The following is a 24064-nucleotide window of genomic DNA, read 5'->3' as shown; positions in this document are numbered from 1 at the left end:
GCGGGGATGGGAAGGGACGAGGGCTTAGCTGGGGTCACCCTACCCTACTCCAGTCCAACCCGCAGAGATGGGAGCTCTTCAGGAGAGGACCTCAGGCTGCTGCTGGAGATCCCGGGGTCCTCCATGCTGCCTCCCCACTCGCCTCCTCTCCCCAACCCACCAGGTCCTGAGCTGTGTCAACCCTGACAATGCCAACAGTCCCGAGGTCCCAGTGAAGATCCTCAACTGCGACACCATTACTCAGGTCAAGGAGAAGATTCTGGACGCCATCTTCAAGAATGTACCCTGCTCCCACCGGCCCAAAGCTGCAGACATGGACCTAGGTGAGTAAGCAGCCCACCCAGGAGGCTGTACTGTGACTGGTCAGAAGCCCCTCCTACCCACCAGTGGAGTCAGGGTGCACAGAAAAGGTATGCACAGCCCCCGGGAGTCCAGGGGCTGCCTCTTCATGGCCACTTAGTGAGAAATAAGCAGAGAGGGGACCACAGTGTGCTGGCGATCTGACTGCCTCTGGGGTCTTTTGAGCAGCGGAGGGGTGGCAGTGGAGGTGTCATGTCTGCAGCAGAGATTTAGCCTGAATCCGCATGGCCCAAGGTCTTGCCACCACCTTCACTGTGCCCCCAGGCCTTTCCCTTTGCCTCTGTGCTGTGCCTCTAATTTTTGCTGACTGCCAAAAACAGGAGGGATCTGGGTCAGTGATGGAGGAAGGATAGAGAAAAATGAGATATGACAGCCTACCATGGAGCAGGGTGACATTTTATTTGAATGTTCCATGAATAGAACGCATAGCCTATATAAACAAGGGTTTGCCACTTAGGGCCAGCTGAACTTAAATCCAGTTACAGCTTGCCTGCGTGTTTAATAAGACACTCAACAACCTGGGAAAATCCTAGTGGGGAGCCCCAGGCTCCAAAGAGGCCAGGGCTGAAGAGAGGCAGTTTGGCATCATGGATCAGCATCATACCTGCCTGAGTTTGGGTCCTGGTTCCACTGAGTTCTGTGTAACCTTGGTCTAGTTACTTAACCTTTCTGTCCCTTAGTTTCCTTGCTTATAAAATGGAGATAAATACTAGTGCCTGCCTCACTGTAAGAATGAAAGGAGAGAATACATATAGAAGCCTTTAATGCACTGCTTGGTCCATAGTACCTCCCAGGAAGTATTGGCCACTAATATTACTGATTATGAAGATAATACTGGTGAGGAAATGGTATGTGTCTGTTTGTTGATCCTGGGCATGGAGGGAAAGGTGTCTATGTGTGTACATGGTTGAGTCTGGAAATTCATGGCAACATAGAGGGGAGAAGACCTCCAGAGGCCCCTAATGCATCCATCTGGCCTCTAAGCTGGCTTCAGCTAAGCCATCCAAGGCAGATGGGCATCTGTGCTATTTTCTAAAATCCACGGGGAATTTTCATGCCCTCCCACTGCCTCGCCATCCACCCCCCTCCCCAAATTCTGATGCCTAAAGACTCAGGATCAGGAAGTTCACTCACCTCAATTCTTACTGCTTCCCTTCCCCCCTCCACCTCTCCTCTTGGTTGGCTCTTGGCAGGATGTGTTTGGCCCTGTGCCCAGAGCTTGGCAGTCCAGAGAGAAGAGACTGGCTGAGCACATTCTTCCCTTCCCTTTGGAATTGTCTCTGTGTATGTTGTTTCTGGGACAAGGAGGAAGCATCTGTGAGATCTTCAGAGTATAGGGTACCAGGAAAGTGTCCCCAGCACTGGTCCCTAGAGTTGGAGTGGCCATTTGTGTCTGTGTGGGGGGGAATCTGCTGCCAGGAAGATCCCACAGACTGATGGAGTCAACAGCTCAGTTATAGAACCAGTGGGAGAGAAGGTAGTGCCAGGGAAGGAAGACCCCCATGTCCCTACTCCCAAGCAATTAAGTGGGCTGATCAATGGGTCTGCCAGGGAGAATCGAGTTCACTAGGGTCACCAGGTAGTATTTACCATGCCTTTTATTCATCTGCGAGAGCCATGGCTTGCCAAAGTCCTTATCTACAATATGCTAGGCCAGGAGAGCCCTGGCCTAGCAGGACCAAGAGGCGGAACTATTACAAGAACCTTTATCTTCATGCTGGAATGTGAGTTTCAAAAGCTTGTGCCTTAGTTTAGAACATGGCGAGAGCTCAGTGGGTGGGTGCGTATAGAACCATGTACTTCTGGTGCTTGGGAATGGGCTGACCTCCCATGGGGGAGAGAGACCATGTCATGGCTGGTAGGTAGATATTGCTCAGGATCAACCATCCCCACCTTGAAGCCACACACCCAGAGCTTAGAAGGGGGAAGGGCTGCTTTAACTTTAGAACACTTGTTGGGTGCAAGTCTAGCAAAGCAGATTGTTGATTAAAGGATGTAATGAATCTGGAGTGGAGGCAGCAGTATCCAAAGCAGCCATGGCCCCTTCCTGCCATCCACTTCCTGCTATCTACTTCCTGCCATCCAATTCCTGTTGTCCACTTCCTGCCATCCACTTCCTGCCATCCACTATGAGTGAAGGAAGTCTGAGGGCTGTGCAGCAAACAGGGCCCACCCAAGAGTTGCTACTCTCTCAAGCTAGAAGCTGTTCAGACCAGGGGTATGGTGCTCACCGGGTCCCAAGAGGGCAAAGGAGCCATCTTTCTCATCACAAGAGCTGCTGGGGAGGACGCAGCATCATTGGATGGACGAGGCCTCACAGCAGGCAGGGTAAAGGGGAGAAACCAAAGGAAGGAGACAGTTTGAGCATCTGGGGCCTTGTCCTCCTGGGGAAGTGGTATCATATTGAACTTCTTACAAAGGCCTCCCATGATAGATGCTTTTCTGAGGAATTTCCTTCTTTTCTATTAAGTGCAGGGTCTGGAGCCATCCCCGCAACTCTGGTCTTCTTTCTACCAAAGCCAGGTTCCATAACAAAGAAAATAGGGCCTCCTCAGAAACCCAAATGCTTCTTCCACAAGATTTGCTTCCACTCAGTTGCATGGCCCCCATGGGGAGAGACAGGCAAGGCTAGTTTTTCCCACTGTGTAGGTGAAAGTGCTTTGAAAGCCTGAAAGCAGTTTACAAATATAAGGTGAGACTGTTACCAAAACTTCATCTGTGCCAAAGGGACACATGGGCTTCCCCAGTGGCTCAGCAGTAAAGAATCTGCCTGCTATGCAGGAGATGCAGGCAGAAGACGTGAGTGCAATCCCTGGGTTGGGAAAATCCCCTGGATAAAGGAAATGACAACCCTTTCCAGTATTCTTGCCTGGAAAATCCCAATCCATGGGGTCACAAAGAGTTGGACACAACTGGACAACTAAACAACAACAGCAACAAAGGGACACATAGCATGTAGGCACAGAGAAGACCGTGAGCCACATTCATTGGAGGCAAGACAGCCGAGCATACCCCTCCACTTCGTTTCCCTCCATGCCACCTCTTTCCATAGCTGAGGGCATTGGGCAAAGACTGCCTTCCCCCTCCTGGCAAGGCATGGACATCTGTCCCAGGCCAGCTTAGAAGGAAGAGAAGACATTTTAAACCACCTCTGTAATTACCCTAAGCACAGCCAGCCCCAACCCCTTCCCCCTGCCTTTCATCATCACTGTGGTGCCTGGCCTGGCCTAGTCCCCCATTCCCAACACTTCTGTTCATTGTTCCTGGGACTGAAGCTCTCCTACCCTGCCCATTCCACCAGCTTCTCCAGGCATTGAGGAGTCAAGATGGGGAACTGTATTAGCCAGCATTCTCCAGAAAAACAGAACCAATGGGATGGGATATGTTTATATAGATAAAGCTTATTTGAAGGAATTGGTTCATGCAGTTATGGAGGATTTCATTAATAATGGACAAGGAGGAATCTGTTTGGGCTGCCATAATGGAATACCATAGCCTGCTTGGCTTATAAACAACAGAAAATAATTTATCACAATTCCAGCAGTTGAGAAGTTCAAGATCAAGAGGTCAGAAGATTTAGTGTCTAGTGAGAACCCACTTCCTGGTTCATAGATGGCCATTCTCTTATTAGGACTATATGTGACAGAAAGTAGGCAAGAAAACATGTGTTCAGTCACTCAATCATATCCAACTCTTTGTAGCCCCGTGAACTGTAGCCCAGCAGGCTCCTCTGTTCATGGGATTTTCCAGGCAAGAGTACTGGAGTGGGTTGCCATTTTCTTCTCCAGGGAGCCTTCTGGGATCCTCTTTACAAGGGCACTAATCCGAATCATGAGGGCTCCACCCCTATGACCTCAGGCACCCTCCAAAGGCCCCACTCTAAATGCTATCTCATTGAGGGTTAGGAGTCAACATATGAATTCTGGGGGGATACAAACATCCAGTGTCTAGAGTGAAGGCTGGTAAATCCAAAATATATAGGGAAGGCCAGCAGGCTGGAGACCCAGAGAAGAGCCATGTTACAGTTCAAGTCCAAAGGCATCTGCTGCAGAATTCCCTCCTGCTCAGGGGAGGTCAATCTTTTGTTCTACTCAACCCTTCACCTAATTAGAAGAGGTGAACATCCTACATTATGGAGGGCAATTAGCTTGACTCAAAGCCAACCAATTTAAATATTAATGTCATCCAAAAACACCCTCACAGAAACATCCAGAATGATTTTTGACCAGCTATCTGGGTGGGTACTGTGGCCCAGACAAGTTGACATATGATAGAACTATCCATTATAAGAATCAAAGCAAAGGACACAGAACCTGCCTTTCTTTCAGTCTCTTAGAATCTAGGGAAGGGAAGATATCCCAGAGCAGAAGTTAAGGACTATGCTGGGGCAAGTGGGCCTTGGGAGCTTTGAAAGCACAGTGCTAGGGCTCCCTGCTTTGTCATATGTGAAGCCGTCCTTGTCAAGTTGATGCCCCTTTCCACCCACACGTATTGGTTATAGGTACTCCCTTATACCAGACTTAAGTGGTGGCTCAGTGATAAAGAATCTGCCTGCCAATGTAGGATCCCTGGGTCGGGGAGATCTCCTGGAGAGGGTCATGGCAACCTGCTCCAGTATTCTTGCTGGGAAATCCCATGGACAGAGGATCCTGGTGAGCTACCATCCATGGGGTCACAGAGCGACTGAACAAATCACAACCCTGTTACACCCCCAAACTCCTCAACCAATGTACCATAAGAGCCTGCCCTGGGGAAATGCCTGGTACAGACGGAGCCACACGACTAGGAGTTCCTCACTTCTTCGCACAGTAGCAGGAGGCTGGACACTGCTCTTTCCGAGCCAAGGGACTCTTGTCTCCTCTGTTCATTCCCCAGAGGACATAATTGATGCCATTCTGTTCCACTGCACAGGAGGAGACTCTGTAGCTCAGAGAGGCGCAGAACCTGGGTCCTGGTCACACAGCAGAAAGTGAAGAGAACAACCACTCCCTTCCCACACAAGCTCCTCGACAGGCCATGACCTCCCAATTCCTCTGGTTTAATGCAAATGCCCCATCAATAGCCCCAGAAATCCGCCACCCCCTTCTGTCTGAAAGGGTATATTTTTTCAAATAAGTAATTCCTGTATGCAACAAAAAGATACACTATCTTCTGAGTGAAATATAAAGAGTTTACAGCAGCTGTCGCCCCAGTTTGCATTTTTTGCTGCACCTGATGGGAAGGACAGATAAAGATAATGGGATTTTTTTTTTCTTTTTTATTTCACCTCCCTCTCTCCCTGGAAGGTGGAAGTATAACAAATTGGATTGTGAGTGTGTCTGTCCTTTGTGCTTGGAGCCTGGAGTAGGGCAGGGGGCTGCAGGCAGAGCTGTGAAGAGGTCAGAGCCAGCACTTTTCCCTCGGTAATGTGCATATGAATACCTGGGTCACCTTTCCTGCCTGTGTCACCTTCCTCCTTCCAGCCGCCCATCCCTTGCCTTTTAACTCTTCTTTGACACAGCACCCTGGAGCACCACCAGAGCCTCCATAGTATTCCATGTTCAAGAATATCCATTAAGCTCTAGCTCACCTTTCTTAAACCGAGAAGCAGAGTCCAGCCCGCTTTTTCCTTCAGCTCTCCAGACTTCCCCAAAGTGACAACTAGCTGGTGCACCACACTTTACAGTTTGCAAAGACCTAGGGCTTGACAGTAGACGGCACTGTTCGATTTAGGGCTTTCTTCTTTTAAACACCACATTTCCTAGTTCACTTATTTTATATTTTAGAACTTGCTCTCACCATAAAATGATTCCTCTTTTAGCAAATCATATTTAGATGCTCCCCTCCCCAATTCCTGAGTCAATTTCCCAACTATTTGTGTTGACACTGATTCTGTTCTGCCCTTTCCCCCTCCTCTTCCCCGAAGCTGCTCCCTCCCACAGTTCGGAGTGGCTGGGTGCCGGGGGCATCTGGGCTCCCTGTCAGGTGTTCTCCTTGGGGCTCACCTGCGGACAGGTGTGCGGCAGTAGAGTTGTGTCTCCTCCTCTAGCCTTCTGCTCGGGACCCTGGTTTGGGAGGTAGAGAGGAACCTGTGCAGGCTGGCGTGTGCGCCTGCTGAGACCCTGCTCAGCACCCGGCAGGGAAGAAAGGCAGCCTGGGGTGGAGTGCAGGCAGCTAGTTCTGAAGTTGGTTCCCTGTGGATCAGAAGGGTTGACTCAGCCAGTTCTAACCAGCCTGCTGGGCACCTCCTTCATCCCTCCAGCTCACCCCCTCTTAAAGCTTCCTGTAATGGCTCTGAGGAGAGAGGCTGATGCAAAGACTGGACTGGGGGCCAGGGCAGGCAGAGTTTGGTGGCTGCAGAGCCTTAGGGGGTGAAATGAGGTACCTGTGTGAGTGTGTATGTGCGTGCCTGTGTGCATGTGTGTGACTATGCATGCGTGTGTGTGCACCCATCTGCATGCACACCATGAGGCCCTGAGCTAATGAGGGGATCATGCTTCCCAAGGGGTTTCCCTCTCCGAGTGATACCTGCTGGTGAGTGGGGGACCTTCCAGGAGCCAGACCAGTTATATACTGGGTGCCAGTGTTTCCTCCAGGGTTGGCCTGCAGATAAACCCCTCCTTCCTCTACACCTCAGCTCCCCACTATTCCTCCAGACACCTTCTCAGAAATGTGAGGGCACCCCATGCTGCTCCCACCCCTTCTTCTCCAAGAACCTCCAGGTACCATCCTATCTCCTGAGCATCCCACCCCACCCCACCTTTGGCCAGGTCCTCCCCTTCTTAGGCAAGGCCCCCCCCTTTTCATCCACCCCCATCTCTGGTTTTCCAGCTCAACACTAGATGCCTTAGATACCAGGCTAAGATATTACTAAGGTAATGGTATTCCAGACCTTTCTTAACTCAGTTCCGAACTTCCTTCCTTTCCATAAGGACTCATCCTCATGGATCCCTAGAAATGTCACAGAAGTGGCATCTGTGGACCAGAACACCTCCCCGCCCCCCCCCCCCAAAATACCCCTCTACCCTCTCCCTCTTCTGGATCTGATCACCTGGTCCTGTGCACCTTTGTTTTCCTGCATAGCCTCCCACATAGAGGCCTTCAGGGGTCAGGGCTTTCGTGTTAGGAAGTTTTCTTGCTTACCTGTGTGATGCCTTGCCAGCACAGTGCCAAGCACACCATGGGCACTCAGATTTGAGTGAGTGAGGCTACAGCTCTAACACTTTCTGGGTGTGGATTCTCACCATGGTGGCTGTAGGAGATGCCTCCTGTGTCCTAGTCCGGGGGGAGCAGGGAGATGACCTGATCCAGTGTGGGCATGGTGAGGAGTCCCTGTCTCGGGATTCACTGGGTCCATCACCGAGCTCACATCATTTGGTGCCTTGAGGCATTTTCCAGTCTGTGCCCCGTGGGCAGCTGGGCATTCATCCAGAGGACACTGGCCATTGGCCCAGCTGTCACTTTGCCCCTTGGCTGTTCTAACGGGGTCACCTGGTACACAGCAAGGTGTGGACACAAAAGAGAGATATTTTTAGTGCTGTTTTCATAGGCAAGACAGAAGGAGCCTATTTGGTGGAAAGAATGCTGAACCTGGGATGAGGAGACCTGGATTCTGTTGATTTCCATTACTGTTATTAGGACTAAGCCTATGTTGAATATGCAGAAGTACCCAGAGCACAAAATTAGATATGACCTTGTTCGGGGGCCTCATGACCTGACCAGCCGCCCACACTGCCACGGACACCAGACCTGAAGACTGCAGGTCTGCCTTGCCCTCAACTGGCCCACCCCGCCCTTGAGGCTCCCTACCACTGGGTAGGGATGAGGGTTCATGAAGCTAGCCATGCAGTTTGTGGGCTGGACTCTTCCTGGGACAGAGGGAAGCCAGCAGCTTTGACCTTTGACCTTGACTGTTCCTGGTCCCAGTGTGAGCTCCACAGCCCCCACCTCTGTCAAGAGCAGGTCTGGGAGGAGCATAGGAGCATTCCAGAAAGCGGAGCCTACCGTGTTTGATTTTCTTGAGATATCCCATGGTGAGTCTGGGGAAAAAGAGGCCCCAGCTGGTTTGGATATGGGGTTTCAGGAAAGGAAGGAAAAGAGTGACATGGAAATGACATGTGTTCAGGCCACAGGTGAGCTTAAGGACCCTGGGCAGAGAAGAGTGAGTTTGAGGGGTGGGTTTAGCCCACTTAGGTCACTTGGTGCCAGGGACTCCCTGCCCTCATGTTGCATCCACACTCTTCCATTCCGGGTCAGCTGGGCAGGCCACCCACGGGCTTTCTTCTTCCCTGCATGTCCCAGGATGGAGCTACCAACACCAGGCTCCCATATTTCTGGGGTTCATTCTTCAGGATTGGTTTGGAGATGGGACAGAGGTTTTCACTTTTTCACCTTTCTGATATTTTGGGGGGGAAAAGCACATAGCATCTTTCCTGTAGGAGGAGAATAAAATAACAGGCTTGAGAGATCTAAGAGAGCTTCCCTAGTGGCTCAAATGGTAAAGAGTGTGCCTGCAGTGCAGGAGACCTAGCTTCAATCCCTTGGTCGGGATCTCCTGGAGAAGGGACTGGCTACTCACTCCAGTATTCTTGCCTGGAGAATTCCACGGACAGAGAAGCCTGGTGGGCTACAGTCCATGGGGTCACAAAGAGGTCGGACACGACTGAGCAACTGACACTTCACTCGAGAGATCTGAAAGCAGGACTAAGTGTTCTCCAGATTTCTATAATCATATTGGCATTTGGAGGAACATTCTTAACTTTTTGAGATAATTGCCAAAAAGGCAATAGTCATTGCCCTCCTACTGCCCGCTGGCACCCCAGCAGATGCAGGGTCCAGGCTGGCAGGACCAACGGACAGGACACCTCTTCTGACAGCTCCTAAACACTGACTTCATTGATGAGCAGGCTTCCTGCTTCCCTTGACCATCCTCCTGCCCACTGCATGTCATCACTGACCACAAGCCTCAGCCAGTGTGGAAGGCATGCAACCCCATCCGCATGGACTTGATTTTGTGGAGGTGGAAGCACTGTGTCCCGCTGGGATTCCTGGAGCTCAGAGTCTGGAGTAGAGGGGAGGCAGCTACCCACCAGCATCCCAGTGTGGCCACAGCCCAGGTTCCAGTCCAGCCATCACCGTCCACACTCCCAACACTTGAGTGGCTCACACACATGGTAGGCACCACGCTATAGAGCTCCAAGTTGCAGTGACCTCCAGGTCTGCCTTCCCAACCTGCTTCTTTAATTTCCCAGTTGTAAAACTGGAAGAACGAGTGATAATCATTCCAGAGAACTTTCACTTTGGTGGTGAATGTGCCCAGCTGAGCTTCTGGAGGTCAGCTCTTCCTTTGTCCCAGGTTCTAACAGCTCGGCTCACAGTTGACCTGGTACTGTAGCTTGCTGTCTGCCCACCGTGGAGCAGCAACCCATGGGCAGAAAATCCTTTCACTGCTTGGAAAATAAGCCACCGTTACTCACTCACTCACTCTTTCTCCTCTTTCATCTATTCATCTATTTCACTCTTTTCACTTATGTATTATTCATGTAATAAATCCTCATCAGGTACTAACTGTGTCCCAGGTGCTGGGTTAGCCCTGCTGGTGGGGATCTGGCGGCATCAGTTTTGTACTCCCAAGGACAAGCCATCATCCCTTGGCTGCCCTGGGCGGAGGAGGATGACCACACTCTGCCCTACATTTTTTCCAGTTGAGGGCAGAGAGGCAGACTGACTTTGATTTGCTTACATAAATGCTGGACACAATTCAGACAGGGCTGCTGCAGAGGGCCACACAGACTGCGCACTGCGCAACGTCAGGGCAGTTGTATAGCGAGGAATTCTGCATCCGGCTCCAGAATTAAGTCACCAGCTGTCACCCCTCGGCCCCCCAGGTGGTTTGGTTTGTTCACATCCCCCTGAGAGGTGCTACAGAGCCATCGGCAAGGGAGCCAGTGCACCCCAGCACGCTGGCCTTCGGTGGGTACCTTCTTCACTTAATCCTGGCCAGCCCCACGGCCTCTTCAGTGAAGTGCAGTCCTCCTCCCTCGGGCCTGGCCAGGAGACTTAGTGTCCAGAGCTGGGCCCCTGTTCCTCCTCTGGCCCCCATGTGGGGCATGCAGAGCACTGCCTGCCTTCCGGGCCCCCACCCATGTGTTCTCCTCTGACTTAATGGCCTGGCACCGTTCACAAGGCAAGAGGGGAGATGCATGAGGCTTTATCATTCAGGGCCAATTATCTTTGTGCAACTGGGACAACGCGTGCCCCTGCCTTATCCTTGGCCCAGGCTGGTCTTCAGTTCAGTTCAGTCACTCAGTCCTGTCTGACTCTGTGACCCCATGGACTGCAGCACGCCACTGCAACCACTCAAAAAACATGTACCCACAGGGCTGGTGCGCTGGGAAGACCCAGAGGGATCGGATGGGGAGGGAGGTGGGCGGGGGGATCAGGATGGGGAACACATGTAAATCCATGGCTCAGTCATGTCAATGTATGGCAAAAACTGCTACAATATTGTAAAGTAATTAGCCTCCAACTAATAAAAAGAAATGAAAAATAAAAAAGACTTAAAAAAAAAAAATGCACCCATACCTACCTGCATAAAATCCAAAACAAAAAAACCCACAACAGACATGACAACAAGCTAACAAAATGCTGCGGACCAGGTGCCCTGGTGGGGCATCTCCCCTTTTGTATACCACCCCACCTGCCCCGAGACCCTCACCACCACGATCGAGTCCAGCCGTGCCATCAACAGCACTAAGTGACAGGTGGTCCCCAGAGACCTCTGGAGGCTCCTCTGCTCCAGTGAACCCACATGGCACCCTCATGTTTTCATTCCTGGGACAGCCCATTGCTACAAGAAGCTCTAAACCAGGCAGCAGACAAGCTCGGGAGCTAGAGGCACGGACGTGGCTGTTAGGAACATCTCTGTTCCGGCTGAAGGCAGGCAGCTCCCTTCCTGGGCCTGATTCTCGTCTGTAGCACTGGCCACGCCCACAAGGCAGTAATGGTCCCTCAGCCTGGACGGGAGGGAACAGAGGAGGGAAGCAGAAATGTGTGTCTGCGGAGCCAGAGTAAAAAGTCCAAGGCAGGGTTAGACCAGGATAGCGGGTAACTCACGCCTGCCCCCACTCGCACGCCACAAAACCCTGGTGCTCTCACTCGTTTCAGACTCTCAGCATCTGTGAGGCGCCGAGTGGGGTCATGGCTGCTTGGAAACCAGATCCCTGGCTTCCTGGCGGGCACATATGTTGTATTTGAATTGAAAAGGCCATTTTCCTTTCTGGTGTGTGCGTGTGAGCGTGTGTGCATGTGAGCATGTGTGCGTGTGTGGATGTGGATGCGTTCGTGCACGAGAGCTGGTGTGGGTCTGGCGTGCACCTGGGTCTCCATGTGCTAACTTTTCAGGACAGGAATGTGCGTGTCCCCATCTCCTTGTGATTTGTACCACGTGTGGTGGCAAGGGTTTGGGGGATGAGAAATAGTCTCCTGTTCCCTCATGTGGGATCCATCATCGAACCCATGTGTTGTAGGTGTCTGGGACCCATGAGGATAGGTGGGAGGTAAGCGTACACTTATGGCATCGGAGGAAATTAGGTGTCGGATAGATCACCAAGATGCTGTTCGCCACATCGACTTTGTGGCTGTTCTTGGGCGTGAGGATAGGTTTTGCTGGCCCCTCCATGTACTTTTACTCAATCTCTCTGCCAAGACTGGCCCACCTGCTGGCTTTTGGGTCCAAGTTGCACCCCTGGAATAGAAAGAGGGTGCCCAGTGATGGAATTTGCAGTCTTGGTCTCATTCGCTCCAAGACCTCACAGTGAAGCAAAGAGTATGGGACAGCAGTGATGCCACCTTGCATTTACTTAGTATGTTCTTAAGTGTCTTCACTTGCCTTTTTTTTAATACTTATTTTTGGCTGTGCTGGATCTTCATTGTTGTGTGGGCTTTCTCTAGTTGCGGTGCAGAGGTTTCTCTTTGCAGTGACTTCTCCTGTTGCCGAGCACAGGCTCTAGGATTTGTTGTGGCATGTGGACTCAGAATTTGCAGTTTCTGGACTCTAGGGCACAGGCTCAGTAGTTGTGGTGTACTGGGCTTAACTGTCCCACAGCAGGGTGAGATCTTCCCACATCAGGAGTCAAACCCGTGTCTTCTGCGTTGGCAGGATGATTCTTTACCATTGAGCCACCAGGGAAGCCCCCTGCCTTCTTCATTCACTTAATAAGCATTGACTTCTTGCCGATGTGGCTGCCCACCAGGAACAAGTGGGCAGTGGAGGTGACGTTATTCCTATGTCTGTCACGTAGTTTGTTGGGATGAGAACCAGACCTGGGAATCAGGGTCTCCTGTGCTGACAGCTTCTGTGCCCTCCTCTGGGAGCGTCTGTGAGCACCTGTCTATCTTCAGATGCACCCTAAGGTGATGCTGTGCACTTGCCTGCACAGGGGTCCTCAAGATCCCACGGGAGGGGTCCAAGGACCTGTCTGAGATGGAACTGCTCCCCCTACAGAGTGGCGACAAGGAAGCGGGGCGAGGATGATCCTGCAGGATGAAGACATCACCACCAAGATCGAGAACGACTGGAAGAGACTCAACACCCTGGCACATTACCAGGTAAGAGGACCAGGGACGGGGAGCGGCTAGCAAGCTAGGCAGCCAGGTCCTGTGAGTCTCCATCCGTGAAGAGCAGGGTCGTCCCGAGGCTCTTACCAAGCTCTTTGTGTGCCCTTAGCAACCCAGGGAAAACGTGGCCCCCCAGGACACCCTGACCTTCTTGAAGATAGCATGCTGGGTGTGTGTTTCCCGCAGGGCATGGGCACAGACCCTGAGCAAAACCTTCTTAGGTAAGCCCTGGAGCTTAAGGCTGGGTGCTCTTCCAGGGAAGCATAAGGACAGAGGGTGCTGGTGAGAGGGTCTTGCCTGAGTCACTCCAAGAGTGAGCCCCACCATGGACTACAATTCTATATTCAGATCTGTCCTGTTTCATCAAAGGAAAACTGACAGCCTCCTCCATCCCCTGGTTCTTGGTGAGGCCCTGATTGTCCCCAAGGACCACGTTCATCCTGATTGGGTGGCAGAGCTTCTGTGCCCAGGCCCTAATCTGCCTTTCCCCGGTAGGTGCCAGATGGTTCTGTGGTAGCCTTAGTGTCCAAGCAAGTGACAGCGTACAATGCAGTGAACAACTCCACTGTCTCCAGGACCTCAGCGAGTAAATACGGTGAGTTCATCAAACCTTTCTGGGGAAGAAAGGATACCCCCTGAGCAGCTGTGGTCACCATGGCAGCAGTGCTGGAAGATAGTGGGTCCAGGGATGGGGAGCAGGGAGGGATGGGGGGAGTCAGGCAGGCTGGCCCCCGGAAAAGAACACTGGACCCAAAAAAAAGCTCCTGGTTCTGGGCAGGGACTCTGATGCAGAAGTAGGAGCTTCGTCCCTGGAAACAAGAAGAAAGTCTAACCTTCCTGAGCATCCTACAGTCTCTAAGAGGCTTCCACGTTTGTGATAACTCATTATCAAACGTCAGGTTCATAATAATCAGTGAATTAAATAATTATTATTTCCCCCTATTATGCAGATTAGCAAATTATAACTCCAATGCACAGAGGCTAAATGACGTGTAAAGGTCACACACTATGAAGCAGTTGAGGGAAGGTACAGACCCAGGTCTCTGCTCCTCGGGGTGGGGAGAAGGGCGCCGGATGTAGGCTGGATGCCCTGGTGCCTTCTTACCAGCAAAACTGGCTGAAAAAGCTACCAGCTTCATGAGATGGTTCTGGGAAATAAATGGAAGACAACACACAATGGTGCCCGGACACTGTGGGACCTGCCTCTTCTCTTCCTGCTTGGGACTCATCTCACTACACCTCACATTGCAGCAAATAAATGGTCCAAGCGAGAGAGGCAGGTGAAGGTACACAAGTGACAGGGCAATCACTCAGCTGGTTAGTCACCGATTAAGGGAAACAGGCTCCCAGCTCTTTCATGAGTGCGTGCTAAGTCGCTTCAGTCGTGTCTGACTCTTTATGACCCTATAAACTGTAACTGGCCAGGCTCCTCTGTCCATGGGATTCTCCAGGTAAGGATACTGGAGTGTGTTGCTATACCCTCCTCCAGGGAATCTTCTTGATCCATCAGGGATAGAACCTGCATCTCCAGCATTGGCAGGTGGATTTCTTTACTACTGACACCACAGGGGAAGGCCCCCCACCCCCAGTGCCCCAAGCTCTTTCATTGGTACTTATTTGGCGACACAGAACACATCCTGAGACTTGAGAGCTCTTACAAGGAAAAAAGACAAGCTTGTATTTTTTACAAATTGAATCATAAGGGATGGAGAGATGCAAGTACAAGAGGGAAGGGAATCCGATTGGGTGGACAAAACACAGAGAATTTCCTGGAGGCGGTGGGAAAGATGTTCCAGTTTCAGGAACATACAGAAGTGCCTCCAAAGGCGAGAAGGATCAGAGTTGGCCTCAGCTGGAGCCGAGCTGTGCCATGAGCAATAGGCTGGAAGGCTGGGTAGCCTTACCCCCATGGGGTCCTTACATTGGCAGAAAATATGATCCGGTACACGGGCAGCCCTGACAGCCTCCGTTCGCGCACACCAATGATCACCCCTGACCTGGAGAGTGGAGTCAAGATGTGGCACCTGGTGAAGAACCATGAGCACGGGGACCAGAAGGAGGGGGACCGGGGGAGCAAGATGGTGTCTGAAATCTATCTGACACGACTGCTGGCCACTAAGGTACAGGACATCAGCCAGGGTGCAGTGTGTGGGTGGGTTATGGGGTGGGGCATCATCACCCCACAGAAATGTCAGAGCTGGCAAGCTGGCAAATACCTATCATCTGTGCTGGTGCGCCCCCACCCCCACCCCCGCCACCCCAGTCATCCATCCATGCAGGCCCTGCTCATCAGCCTGATCTTCCCAGCATAGAACCTCAGCATCCTTCTCAACCCAGTCCTGCAGCCGGCCCCTTCCATACATCCAGGCTGGCACACAGTCTGAAGTCTTGATTCCATCCCTTCACTTGCCCTTGCTCAAATAGAGAGACACTAGCCATGTGTATTCGTGGTCCTCTGCCATGCCTTCTGGAAGACTGGCTATATATCTCTGGGGTGTCATATACAGTCTCTAGTGGTGGAAACTGGGGCCCCATCAGTGACTTTGCAGGCCCCATTTCTAATCCTGATTCTGGGGATCCTGTGTGCCTACAGTTAGTCCCTCAAGGCCCGAGACTGGCCCCGGCTCCGCTCTCTGTGAAGCCAAATGAGTAAACTGTTCATTAGCTGACGTGAGTAATGCCCAAACAGAACCAGCAGATTGTGCTTGTCTGCTCTGACCGAGTGAGTTGTTCATTAGCATTTGTGAAAAGTGCTAAAATAACACCGCCGAAGGGTGTTAAAACCAAACCGCGGTGTTGGCAGAGGGAGGCTTCCTTAGGCCCAGTCATCAGTGTTATATCTATTTTCCACGTGCCGGGGAAATGGAAAGCTGCTCCGAGACAGATGAGAGCAGGCAGGAGGAGGGTGCAGATTCTTTGCACGCGCTTATGCGATTTTACCCAAGCAGGCCTGGCTGTGTGCTGGCCTCCCCTCCCCTCCGCCATCTGGGAGGCCAGGCGATCATACAGCCCTGTCCTCAGAGTGCTCAGGGCGGGCGAGCTGCGTCTGAACTTGGTCCCCTCCGCAGGGCACGCTGCAGAAGTTCGTGGACGACCTGTTCGAGACCATCTTCAGCACGGCGCACCGCGGGTCGGCCCTGCCCCTGGCCATCAAGTACATGTTCGACTTTCTGGACGAGCAGGCGGACAAGCACGGCATCCACGACCCGCACGTCCGCCACACCTGGAAGAGCAACTGGTGAGTGAAGGACAAGTGGAGGCCGGACGGGGAGAGGCCAGCCCGGAGTCGATGGTCGGCCTTGGAGACCGGCAAGAAGGGGCTGGCCCACCCTCCCCCGCGGCAGCTCTGCGCAGGTGCTCTCTGGGGCTCCGCCCCTTCCGGTCCTTTTGGGTGTTCACTTCCTCTCTCCTTTCCCTCAGTGGAGTCGTCCATCTTTGCCATCGGTCCAGTCAGTCAACAAGCATTCAACCAACTAAATGAGCAAACCTGAGCATGCCAGACGTCACAGCCAGGTCGCTCTCACATCCTGGTCCTTCCCCTCTGCCTGACATCATGCTGGACCCAGAGTCTGCAAAGACTATCGGGACGTGGCTTCTGCCCTCTGTGGGCTGACAGGAGGGCCGCTGTTTGGATAGAGGGGCACATGTGAGGATGTGGGGTGCGTGTGTGCAGCCGGGCTGTAGACAGGCAGCAGCTTACAGAGACTCTTAAATGGAGCTTGGAGCACAGCTCGGAGTCACCTAGGTGAGCATGGGAGTGTTTCCAGGCCACTCAAGACATGGTTTTCCCTTTCCAGAATTCCCTTTGGGGAAGAGACGGTCCCATAACTAGGGTGTCTTTGAGACGAGGGGACTCTCTAACTCTTAAATGACACTCTGGGTGTCTCATCACAGTCCCGTCTCTCCTTTAGCCTTTGTCCGCCTTTCCCTTCGTTCGTGTGTCGGTTGTGTTCCAGTGTGAGACTGCAAGGTCAGACATCAGTATGCAGCTCTCGTGGCAGAATCTTGCACAGAGCTGGGACTCAATAAATATTGATGGAGATGCAGAGGCGAGATGGTCTTTACTTGAGAGTTCCACCTGGGGTAAAGCCATCTTATATTTAGTCCCTTCAGTTCCGGAATCGCTTCCCGGCAGCCTTTACACAGTCCCTGTCCTGGGGTGTTCTTCCGCAGCACATTCTTTAAAAGTAGCACCTGCCGCCTGCCAGGACTGACATGGTACTAGGGCTCAGCCAGGCACCCTGACAGCCCAGGGTCCCAAACCAAAACCCGGATCTAGGCAGAAGTCAGCCTGGGGCACTGAAGTGTTACTCAGGGCAGGATGCTCTGGCTTCCTCTCTCTTTCCCCTGAAGAATAGTGCATCTCCACTAAAGTTGGAAAGTCAGGCAGGAACAGTTTTGGACCATAAAACTGAAGAGTAGGGTTGCTCCCACAGCGATTCTGGGTGCATCGTGGAGTTCTTGTGACCTTTTGGAAATAAGACACTTAGACTCTGAACCCCATCTAGTCCAGCGCTGGGTGAAGACTGCTCCCTCTTCTGAAAGGTCTGCAGGTCTGGCCTCTCCCAGTGCCTGCCCATAGGTAAGATTGCATTTGAGGACTTGTCTGGTGGTCCACTGGTTAAGATTCTGCACTCCCAATGCAGGGGGCATGGGCTTGATCCTCACTCCGGGAACTAAGATCCTACATTCCTCATGGCATGGCCAAAAAAAAAAAAAGGATTGCATTTGACTCTGCCCAACTTTTCAGCATGACTCTGCAGAGCTATTCCAAGGACATGTCCCCAACCTACCCAGTCTGTTTCTCTCTGCCACGGAGTCTTCCTTCTTACCACCTGAGTTGAGTGCCTGCAGCCTTCAAAATACAAGGAATGCCCTGTCCAGACCTTATCCTGGGAGGGCTGCTATTTCCAAACCATGCCCTTGTAACCTTTGCAAGTACATCCCCTGAAGTGATATCTAAACCAGCATACACCTCCCACTGGGCTAAGTCCACCGCCAAGATCCCATAAAGTCCTTGGGGGAGAGGGAAGAATCTTCCTTCCCTCCAGCTCTTCCAAGTGCCAGCTGTTCTCAGAAAGAGCTCCGGTCCCAGTGAAGGGCAGTCAGGCAGGAGTACCAACTCTCAGGTCCTCTCACCAGAGAACACACTTCCCCAGCCCTGACCATGGCCACCTGGGCAAGACTCAAATCAGTCCAGGAATTATGAGATCTACATACTGACTTGGGGTCCATTGTTCCTGATTGGAAAGAGATTGTTTCCTTATTCCTGGCCAAAGTTGTAGCTCATCCTCTCCCCTGCCCCCTTCCTCCTCATCCCCCTGCCTTTTCTCTTTTAAATAAACCTCCTGTTCATTTAGCCTGAGTGGCTGCAATCAACCAGAGATTAGTGCCACCACTAATGTTAATAATATGCTAATATTTCATTAGACAGGAGCTGCTGTGGTTTCCCTGTTTGATTTGCCTGTCAGCACAACTGGCTGAAGGAAGGAGAATGTAGGAACGAAACAACCATGTGGCAAATGTGGGCTCCAGGGTCCCTCTCTGGGTTGGACTTCGGGAAGCAGGAAGATGTGGCTGGAGATTTCATCCTTTGGGCAGCCCTGCATCCAGGGCTCTGAGCCCAGCTCTCAGGGTCTCCCCTGGGCAGCTCCAGTGACCCTGACTTTGCCCCGAGTGTCAGAACTTTTACTGTCCCTTTATTTGCTCTTTGGATTTCCCAGGATGAAACAAGGGCCACTTAACGTTGTTAGACCTCAGTGCTGGCTGCACAGCACACTTCGTAGGAACTTAATAAATACTTGTTGACTGATTGGCAGTCTTGAACGTGAGGTCTTACTGTATTTTAGCATTTGTCGTCTGTATATGCTGGCTGCTGGGAGATACAACGAATATAGAAATCTTGTTCTTGCTGGGTTGAAATAATGCAATTCAAAAGACTTTTAGTTCTAAGAAGCAAACCAAACACATAGGAACATTATGACTGTTACCAACTATTACCAACCGTGAGAACAACCACCAAAACAACAATAAAACATCAGGGCACATGGCAGGAGGTGAGGAGGTTGGGGCAGAAGGAGGGAAATAAGTGATCCCTTGCTGGGTGCCATCCCACTTCCTGACCTACGTCTCCATAGGTTGGATGGCAGTTGCAGGATCAGAGAGCCAGCAGAATATAGTCACAGAGGGGCATGTAGGCAGGCTTTACTCAATGCTCCAGGATCCTTTCTAGCACTAGCTAGAGGGTTTATGGTTCCCAGACCTCACTGCACGTTTCATGTCCTCTTTGTCTTTGTTGAACTGATTCCCCTTTGGAGGTACCTTCCTCCTCCTTTTCCTCCCCCTCTTCCTCTAGCCTTCATTCAGCTAAAGAACACCTCTGTATCTTTAAAACAGAGACAATTCAGTGCAGTCCCCTCTGTGAAGACTTTCCAGATTTCCAAACACATCCCTATGGGTAGCTTTGATCACACCAACCTGGGTCTTAAACTGGACCCCCTCCATCCTCTGGGTCCAGCACCTAAAATGCTTGATTGCTTGCCTGACCTCCCCGTGAGCCCACCAGAATACAGGCTTCTCAAGGACCATGGGATGGGTCTTATTCACACTGTACCCACAGTTGCTAGCATGCTCTTGGTATACAGTAGGTGCTGACTGGAAGACAGGGAGAGGACATAATGGGGCAGGTGAGAGCCAGAAGTGGGGTTTGTTCAGCTTGCCAGCTTGGAGATGAGAATCAGTAAGTTTTGCTTGAACTGTTCAGTGCCAGGGCCCTCACCATGTAAAAACAAGCTGATTGAGTCAGGCGGGGAGGAAGAGTGTGGCTTCTTCCACATGTTACAGTGAGGGCAGAGAATAAAAAACAGCCTAGGTTCCAGGCTATTTAAGATTTGCCAACCAGATATGTTTTGTATCTGACATGGGGGCAGATAGTAGAAGAGAGAGTTAGACATTCCACTTTCTAGCACCTGTCATGACTGCTTCAAACCCCAAAGCCTTGTGCTCTCAAGGCAGCTGGGGAGTCCTACAGTCCAGGCTGGGCATCGAGACCTCCAGTGCCCATCAAGACTGTATCTCTGAATGGACTGTTCAGCCCTGCTGATCTTCAGCTCCCCGGAAGGTGAATTGATGGCATGGAGAAGGGTCCTTCAGAAGGCTTGCTTCCCAGCCTCTTCTCTTCCTCCAGGGACCTCTCTGGGTCAGTGTCCAGCTCCCCCGCCCCATCTCCCTTGACCGTCTGCCTCTTCCCTCTACACAGCCTGCCCCTGCGGTTTTGGGTCAACATGATCAAGAACCCCCAGTTCGTGTTTGACATCCATAAGAACAGCATCACCGACGCCTGCCTCTCCGTGGTGGCCCAGACCTTCATGGACTCGTGCTCCACGTCGGAGCACCGGCTGGGCAAGGACTCCCCCTCCAACAAGCTGCTCTATGCCAAGGACATCCCCAGCTATAAGAACTGGGTGGAGAGGTGAGTGCTGGCCCAGGGAGCTCAGGCAGGACCTGGCTGCAGCAGGCAACTTCTCTAGGGGTATGCAGGGGGGCCCCTTTCCCCTCCACAGTGGGTGGGGCTTGCAGACTGGTCCTTGCACAAAGCCCCATCCTGCATTGGGACACCCACAGCCCGAGAACCCAGTTCTGTCAGTCAAAACAAGAGTGGGACATGGCTAGAAGTTGCCACGGTGCTCTGCTCCCATGCGTGGAGGACCCGGATCTTCCTAGGCCCAAGGAAGAAGTATAGTCCCCTGCTCTAATGCTCACCAAAGAAAGAAAAACAAAAAAGGCTTCAAGGGACCGAATAACATCTTGCCACAGACTGGCTGGAGCCCTGTCCACCTGGCAGTTCTTCCAGTGTCCTGTGGGGATGTCATGGTCACCCTGAAGAGCTTCTTGCTGTCCCAGTCCCTTGATGCTCAGGCAATGAGCTCTAGATGCTTCAGGCCCTGATCTAATGCTTCAGCTGTGCACCTGTGTGTGTGGTGGGGAGGGCACCTGTATGCCATTAAGCTGGCTTCCTCTTGGCACAGAGCTAACTCTCGGTAAACAACATTCATGGTTTGTCTGGGTCGCATCAGCTCCATATGCCAAGCACCTGAGCTAGACAACCAGCTGAAAGTCTATTCATTTATTCATCACAGCAGCCCTGGAATGTAAGAAGACAGGCTTTATAACCTCATTCTGTGCCCATGAAGATGACCTATATATACAGAATAGCTGAGTAATCAGTCCAAGATGACTTAAGTGGCCAAGAGAAAACTAGATCCCCAAATTCAACTGACTCCCAAATCTCCTTTCTACCATTTACGATCCTTTTAGACAGGGCCTCTGCCAACCCATATGGTATGAATTAAGGAAGGTGCTCCTTCCTACAAGAGGATGTGGCCTCACACCAGAATGTGTGGTTTGTTGAGTGACAGGCTAACTGTCAGTCCTAGCTCACCCCCACCTTTGTGCAGTGAACAACCTGCACAGCTCTACATGGTGATATTGATTTTAGAGTCCCTTTCTCTTTCTTCCAAGCTTAAAGACAGGAAACCTGGGTGGAGACTCAGATTTTGTGTCTTTTTGAAGAGTCAAAGAAACAAGAAGTTGTTCTTAACTCGGCAACTGAGACAGAATGAACAATACCTGTTTTGCTCATGGTAGAGACACAGTCCCCATCTTTATATTGAAAACTGCCTTCCCTTGTACAGAGGGAATAACCAAGAGGGGGTGGGATCCTGGCCATTCCCAGTCACAAAAACTGACCATGCCATCCCAGTTCTGCCGAAAGAGTTGCATTGTGTTTTCCCTCTCCCCATCCTTTGATCTCTCCCCCACCCCTTCCTGCTGGTGCCCGTGGTGCGCATCCAGCCTTGGCTGTCAGAGAGAGAGCTCACTCTTTTGTCCTCTCGTATCTGATTATGTCTGAGTCACCAAAGAGGCTTCTACCTCCCCCTGCATCGCCAGTGGCTCACTCTTCTGACTACAGAGCTGCCAGGAGCGAGCTCTCCCGTGTGGTCAGCTGGCTCTTCAGTGAAGAGAGAAAAGAAAGAGGCAGCAGCTGGGCTCTTGGGCATCCCTGTCCCAGTGCAGTGTCACTGCGACGGGACCTCGGGCAGGGAGGGAGAAGGCCGGAGTGAGATGGGCTGGGAGCATTGATGAAGCATCTGCTTAGAGGACGCTTCCCCAGAACGGTGCACTCAGTCGGGGGTGAGAATAACGCAAGTGCCGGGTGAACGGTCTCCCTCTTGCTTGGTGCTAAATGAGAGGTGGGCCACGTAGCTGCTACAGGTCACGAGTCATCCCAGTCCATCTGGTTCTTTTTAGGAGTGCCTTGATGGTTTCCATTTCTTATCTCACTCGTTTCTTAGCAACCAATGACACTTTCAGGAAAGTCATCTTTCACTTGTTTGGGGTCCCAAATCCTTCCTCTTCTCCTTCTGGGGTGAGGGTGCAAAGAAGGAGGGGATGAGAAATTGCGTGCCCTGGTCTGGAGATCACGTATAGAGACCTTCTTCCTTTAGTGATCAATTCCACCCCCGCTTCTCCAGGAGGTTGACCTGCTGAGGGCCCTGGCAGCCTTGAGGTCCAAAGAGTGATGGTAGAACCCCCTTTTCTCATGGCCAAGGCTTTTCCATTCCTGATTTTGTGGTCTGGCTGCTGTGCACACACAGAAAGTCCACACTTAGGGCCTCGTGGGTGTAGTGTGTGCCCTACACACATTTGGAGAGGGCCTTCTGTCCGCGCCACTGAGAAACGGGGTTTACTCTGGCTGGCCCTCTTTCTAGGGGGTTGGGACATATATGGATTCCAGAGGTCCTACTAACTCTGCTGGTTGGGTAACCCGAGTCACCCTGTCCCACCTGAGCTGTCACATCTCCTGCCAGTTCTTCATCTTCCTATCCCTGCACCATCCCCCCTCCCAGCCTCCCACCTGTCCTTCCGTCCCATCTCCCTCCAATCCTTCCTGCCACTTGTCCTCTCATGAATCCTTCATCCCATTTCTGCCTCCTTGCAGCACTGGTGATTGGTGACCCCACTGCAGACTCCCAGTCTTTTCCGCCTTCATCCAAGCATGAGTTTTGCTTACAGCCACATCTAGAGAAAGGGAGAAGAATCTCTTGGTTCCCCAGTAGCAACCACCCGCTCCGCTCATCTTAGGGAGCAGACGTCAACAGTGTTGTCACCAAACTGGTGTGTCACAGTCAGCAGTCATTCCTCTCTCAATACCAATGGCAGTAACATTTTCATGCTGCAGGGATTGCCTCTCATATTAAATTGAAATTAACCCCAGTAATAAACCCCAGCCTCCCTTGCTTGCAGGCACAGGTTTTCTACATAGGAATGAGTGAGACGGAACCACAGTTGACCCCTGGGAATTGGACCAAAGGGTGCCACACATTGGGATGCCATCTGTCACCTGTGTCACTTGTGGAAAAGGCTAAGAATTTTAACTCTTTAAATATGCCTCCTAAAAAGCCATCACTCAAAATATAAAACTGTGACAGTTCACCCTGGGAGCCATACTGGAGGTGGAGTATGGACTTTTCATTAACGTAATCATTCATCCATGGGTCAGACATTTTATGGTGTCCATCATGGGTGCACTGAACACTCAGGATGAATTAGACTTGATCCTTCCCTTATGGTCTTCATGGTCGAGGAAGATACAGATCGGCAGGCACCATGAGCTGTACTCGTGGGGGCTCAGGAAGCAAGGAGCTGGGGGAGGTCAGTGAATGAACACAGAGGAAAAGACTTTTGTGCAGGACCTTGAAAGGCAAGCATCTCTACATCAGAGCCTCAGATGTGTCTTCTGTGTCTACATCTTCTTCCTTGAGGTGTTGAAAGGATGAGGATACATTGGGCTCCGCAGAACCTTCAGGGCATCGGAGACCCTCTTCTCAATCACTGGGGCCATCCTAGAGACAGAGATGGGTGCCACCATCACACTGGGCGCATCTCATAGAAGCCCGTGAATGTGAAATGCTACAGACTGGTCCACAGCCGTGAATCCAGCTGTTGGTGGTTGGCGGCTGGATTTGTAGCAGCTCCTGGGGGCCAGTGTCAGAACCACGTCAGAACCACGATGGCGCTGGCATCCTGCCTGGTATGACCAAGCACA

General features: G+C 51.7%; 1 protein-coding gene across 4 annotated transcripts in view; it reads left to right on the top strand.

The window, feature by feature from the left end:
- Positions 1-24064, top strand: part of PLXNA4 (plexin A4) — a 469014-nt gene that overhangs the window by 432418 nt on the left and 12532 nt on the right. For all 4 annotated transcript variants that reach the window (XM_065938908.1, XM_065938911.1, XM_065938910.1 and 1 more), the window contains exons 25-30: positions 164-323; positions 12845-12948; positions 13453-13552; positions 14887-15077; positions 16026-16195; positions 20216-20428. In XM_065938908.1, coding sequence (XP_065794980.1) covers positions 164-323; positions 12845-12948; positions 13453-13552; positions 14887-15077; positions 16026-16195; positions 20216-20428 — 938 coding nt within the window. The remainder of the gene's footprint in view (positions 1-163; positions 324-12844; positions 12949-13452; positions 13553-14886; positions 15078-16025; positions 16196-20215; positions 20429-24064) is intronic.

This window comes from Muntiacus reevesi, chromosome 6 (assembly GCF_963930625.1).
Source record: "Muntiacus reevesi chromosome 6, mMunRee1.1, whole genome shotgun sequence".
Taxonomy (NCBI): Eukaryota; Metazoa; Chordata; class Mammalia; order Artiodactyla; family Cervidae; genus Muntiacus; species Muntiacus reevesi.
The sequence above is the reverse complement of the archived record's forward strand: the minus strand, read 5'-3'. Positions and strand labels throughout refer to the sequence as shown.